This window comes from Dioscorea cayenensis, chromosome 13 (assembly GCF_009730915.1).
Source record: "Dioscorea cayenensis subsp. rotundata cultivar TDr96_F1 chromosome 13, TDr96_F1_v2_PseudoChromosome.rev07_lg8_w22 25.fasta, whole genome shotgun sequence".
Classification (NCBI taxonomy): Eukaryota; Viridiplantae; Streptophyta; class Magnoliopsida; order Dioscoreales; family Dioscoreaceae; genus Dioscorea; species Dioscorea cayenensis.
The window spans coordinates 4857484-4862749 of record NC_052483.1 but is presented as its reverse complement, the minus strand read 5'-3'; the positions used below and the strand labels follow the sequence as shown (position 1 = coordinate 4862749).

The window sequence follows — 5266 nt, the reverse complement described above, 5'->3', positions numbered from 1 at the left end:
TGGGTCCCCAGACAATACGGTATCGAGCCCACTGCTCCGATCGGGCTGCGACTAGATCTTGGGTCCCACATCCGGCTGGGCCCGTGGGGTGTCGACGCAGCTGGTTAACCCGTCCATAGTCCCACATCGCCCGCGAGAGCCAATCTCCCTAGCCTTTATATATCCCAAGTTAATCCTTCCTCTAACTCGCAGCTATGGAGAAGTAGAGTGCATGGGTCCATACGTAAACTACATGTAACCTCACAAAACCATGATCGTAAAAATACAATAAACATGATTCCTCTAGAATCTTAAGGATATTTTTTCTCCTCGTCCACAAGCTTCTTGCCAATTGTCAAAAATCACCAATCAAACCTAATCCCATAAAAATCTGCAATATACTCGTTTATGTTGTCCTCGCAACATGCAAATAGATAAGAAACACTCCTTGAAATCATTAGTTAGATTATCATAACTCGAATTTCAAAAATCGGAAGTAATGATTCCTCGCACACCTTGAACTACTTGATGCTCGAACTCTTTATTGAGTTCAAAGTAAATTTCCAACCTGGACTGATTTTTTTGTTTGATATGGCCTTTACCAACCACTTTCGAGCAAGTGGCAAACCACCACACTTCTCCATCACCTGCCATGCTATTTCTTTTAAACTTTTCATCCGACTCAATAACAGCTAGATTTACATTGTCCTTGAAAAGATCCCATGCTTCATCCGATTCCAAGCATTCCACTTTGATGGTATTTTCTCCTCGCACTCCATCTTGGCACACACATCTTCGTATCGAGTAGTGAAAATCACTTTGTGTTTATATTGCTTGGTGGAATTATTGTCGCTATAAGGATGGGGAATTCCAAGATCAATAAGATCCACTTCTTCCCATATATTATCCAAGAGCAATACAAAGTTGCTAATTTTTAAAACATTGAAGATGTCTTCCTTACCAAAGACGTCGTAAATTCAACCTTTCAAAGAATCATTTTCAAGTTCTTCCGGTGAATATCTTTTTGAAGCTTCGATAAATAACACATGATTGAATCCCATGTTTGCATCACTCGACAATGACCGCCTCGATTTTTCAAGAGTGTAGTCTTGCCTACACCCCCATGCCCCATATGCCAATTATACCAACTCTTTCATCTGCCCTGATAATCATGCGAGCAATATCAACGTTGGAGCTGATTTTTTCCCCCACTATTCTATGTGATTCGTGGGACTGGTTTAGGAGGGTGTTGCTCTATGAACAAGACTTTTTGATTGTTCTCCCTTTTAACTGAGTTATTTCATTTAATAAATTGATTGCTCTTCTCGCTAATGCTATACCTTGAAATACAATTCAGAAAACAAGGGCCTGTAACACAACTTCTTTTGCTATATTCATCCAGCAATTGTGTTACCTTCTCATCTGTTTCTCCAACCTGTTTAAAATCAATTCAGATGTTTTGAAACCTATACACATTGACATTGCTTATTATACCAAATTCAAAACACAAACCAAAATACAAAAATCTATAAGATAATTATGAGAAAAAATCATCTTGGATTCAGCAACTAAAATAAAATGTTTGACTATATTATTATTATTATTATTATTATTATTATTATTATTATTATTATTATTCTATGTTTGACTATATTATCTATTTTCTCGCGTTTTCAAAATAATTCAATACAACCCTTACATAATAAAATGTTCATTTCTCCCATGGAGAATGTTTTATATATGTTGATTTTTTTTTTTTAATTATTCTTTATGTGACAACTAACCGTATAAACTAGCCAATTTAAAGTTCAAGAGTTTTATTTTTTAGTTTTTTTCATGGGAGTGGATTATTCAAAATATATATTAGTCCACATCAATGTAATAAAATTATAAAAATAACATTTTAAAAAAATTATTGTTTAATAAAATCTGTAGCTAGTTGTTGGCATCTCAAAATCAATCAAACTTGGTCAATGCACAACCACATCTAAATTATATGGTGCATAAAAAAAAAATAACAACCAAAAATCAATCATATATTAAAATCGTATACTGAGTCAACATTATGATAAAATAAAACTGATATTATTAATCATCATAACGAATATTTCAAAATTATAGAAACAAAAATTGAATAAAATGACCAAATAAAAGTATTAAAAAGCGCATTTAAACAAAGTGAACAAAAAATTAAATAAGAAAGGAAAACTCATGGATGGAATTTAGCTTTACCTTGTGAACCCAGCGTTGAAGTTCATTAGTGGGTTGTTTTCCTCTGTGTTGAGGGAGATTAAGCTCTCTCTCAATATCATCCTTCTTGGCTCTTAGATCTGTCATGGCACTTTCTAATCTATCAAGTTTCTCTTTGGTGCAAAACACATAGCTCATGTCCTCACGTACAACTGGACTCTGGAAGCAAGAACAGCAAGGCGCAAGACATAGCTTCACCACATCCAACATGTTGCTGAGTTTTCTTTGAAAAGAGTCTAATAAATCAAAAAACCAATGCCCTGAGAAAATTGAAGAAGATGAGAGTAGTGCAAACCATTTAATATTTAAGCAATAACCACCCCTCAATATAATATAATATCATATAATATTGATTAGTGCGTTAGGTAATGTATCATTGTATCAACAGCAAAGAATACATATTTACCTTTTTAAATGTCAAGATTGGCTGCGTGAGGATTCTTTTCTATGGATAATTTTTTTTTTTTCTATAATACTGATTAACCTGGATAAATTTTTTTTTTCTATAATACTGATTAACCTTTTTAATGTTGTTTCAGCATTTAAAGGAACATTTTTAAATACTAATAAAGTTGAAGATTTGCATCAAATTGGTGATTTTTTTATTTCATTAAGTTAGTCAATCATTCACAACAAATCAAACTGGAGGGATTAGCTTTCATTTTTCCATGGATTTTTTTGTTTTTGATAGAGCAGAAAAGACATGTAGCATTATATATCCCTTTTGAATGTTTTCTAATTAAATATAATTTATAGTAACAGAATATTTTTGTAAAAACTCAATTTCAGTGCCTTTTTGAGAAGCAGATATAAACAAAAATTGTATTTCATTTATTTTTTTAAAATTTCATAATCAATGATGATTGAATCAATACTACATAATGTGCATTATTAAGACATACATTGGTTATATTTTTATTACCAAATAATTGATCACCTTCACATCTAAATAAACATTCAAGTAAATACTCATGTTGTAATAAAATTAACATGATCAATGATTGGTCATATTTCAACATCTCTATAATAATAATAATAATAATAATAGGGATGTAACTATTTACTCATCCCAAGATTGCTTATCTCCAATAAATCCCTCTCAATTTAGCCATGATGCCAATAACGGAGGAGATTATGTTGTTAAGTGGCCTAAGAAATTACCAGTCTACTCTTGATTCTTATCCCACATTCAAATATAAAGAAAATTATGGAAACGACCCTTCTTTCCTCGGGAACATGATAAGTGCTAGAAAGTTCATATTTTCTATATCATTTACACTACATTCGACATGGAATTTGACATGTCTATCACTTAATTAGTACGAAATTTTTTTTTCACCACGGCCTTTATTTCTGTTTTAGGAAAAAAAGAAGTGAATTCAGGGGCGTTTTGAAGTAAAATAGGCTAAGTTGCTGAATCAGAGTTTCACCAAGGCTTACAATGCCCGTGGTGACATCTGACCACGGACGTTGTCTACACTCACCGCTACCTTTATCAAGTCGTGGTAGCGTGGAACCTCCGAAGCAACACTCGAAGCCACAACGATCGTTGTCAAAACCCATCACGATCATGATTAAGCCACACAACGCCCAGAGACCCATGTTAGGACGCGAAGTTTTAGCCCTAAGCAATAATTTTACTCACCACGAGCATCACAACGCTCGTGGTGAGACCATGGCGGACTCAATTCTATAAATACCCTAGTTTTCTCTAAATTAGGGAAAATTATTTTGCCGAATAAGGAAGAACTGCTGGAGTTCTAGAGATCTGAGTGGCTAGTGACGACTTTTAAGCATATTTTAGCAGATTTTGGCGAGTTTCTCAAGGGTAGTTCAACGATCATCCTTAGAGGAGGGCGCGTGAAGAGATTCATAGCCGTTTTGTCAATCTTGGGATCCTCTTACTCCAACCTTCTGAGACCTATTGGAGGAAGTTAGGCTAAGAATTCTTTAAACGCATATTTGTTCTTTGGTCTTATGGCTTTCTCTTGCTTTAATGCTTTATTTTAGGATCCATAAGAACCCAATTCTAGGGGAATTTTATGTCTAGGTCTCTCGATTATTATTTATGAATCTTGATTGTTTAATTTAATAAATCTTTCTAGTTTATGTGATTTATTACATGTTTTTTTATTATATTCTTGTTAATGTGGTTGAGGAAGATATGCTCCTATTTTAAGAACACACATGCCATGATAAATCTATGCATGCGGTAAGAAATTAGGCATACCTAGGTTTCTGGATTAGGGATCAATTGCCCCTTAATTAGGCTTAGGGTTTGATTTGTCCCTTCTAGAGGAGTTCTCGTACTTAAGGGAAATACAAGAGGCTAGGGTAGGAAGAGATTCCACCTTAAGTTTCTAGTGATTTAGAAATAGTGACCTAGAGATTGGGACTAGTAGGCCTTTGAATTCCCTGGTCCAGTTTTAGAACACTATTGTCAAACTCAATGCCTATCATAAGTAATAATTAATATACTTGTCATACAACCTCTCAACTCCTTCCAGGTATGCTTAACAATTCTTCAATTGTATTATGTAATAAATTGTAGAAGTAAAATAAAGAAGAATATAAATGTTTTGGTTATTGATTAAGTGAAGAAGAAATAATAAGAGTCTTTCACCGTTCCTGGGGAAATACAACCCTCGTGCTCACCCACAAGATATTACTTGATGACCCTCACACTTGCGGTATTCATGGATATATTTTGATATTATTATTTGCATACTTGCATATTTACATATAAATTCACACACCTAAAGCATCAGTCAGAATTGCTCACAGGCGGTTTGACGGTTGGCGGCCCCAAGCTTGGGATTTGAGAAAGAAACCCCTATGTCGCTCAAGCCACACCACTTCACCTTCTTCTTATTGTGTTGGAGCCAGTGGAGATACTCTTTCTCACAATCATCTTTCTCTTGAAAGTCCACCTTTGAGTTGTCCGTGGAATTGGTTTCTCGTTCAAAGTATTCTGAGCTAGGTTTATCGGTGACATCCTTTCAAGGAAAAAACCCAGTCAAAAGGTGAGAAGGCATGC

The 5266-nt window shown here is 34.5% G+C and overlaps 1 protein-coding gene across 1 annotated transcript; it reads right to left on the bottom strand.

Annotated features, from left to right (window-relative positions):
* Positions 1–1279: 1279 nt before the first annotated feature.
* LOC120274623 (probable disease resistance protein At5g43740) lies at positions 1280–2514 on the bottom strand. Its single transcript, XM_039281164.1, has 2 exons — positions 2212–2514; positions 1280–1414 (listed from the first exon to the last, which is right to left on the bottom strand). Exons 1-2 carry the CDS (start codon positions 2437–2439, stop codon positions 1280–1282), a joined length of 363 nt encoding a protein of 120 aa, XP_039137098.1. The 5' UTR covers positions 2440–2514.
* Positions 2515–5266: the final 2752 nt, after the last annotated feature.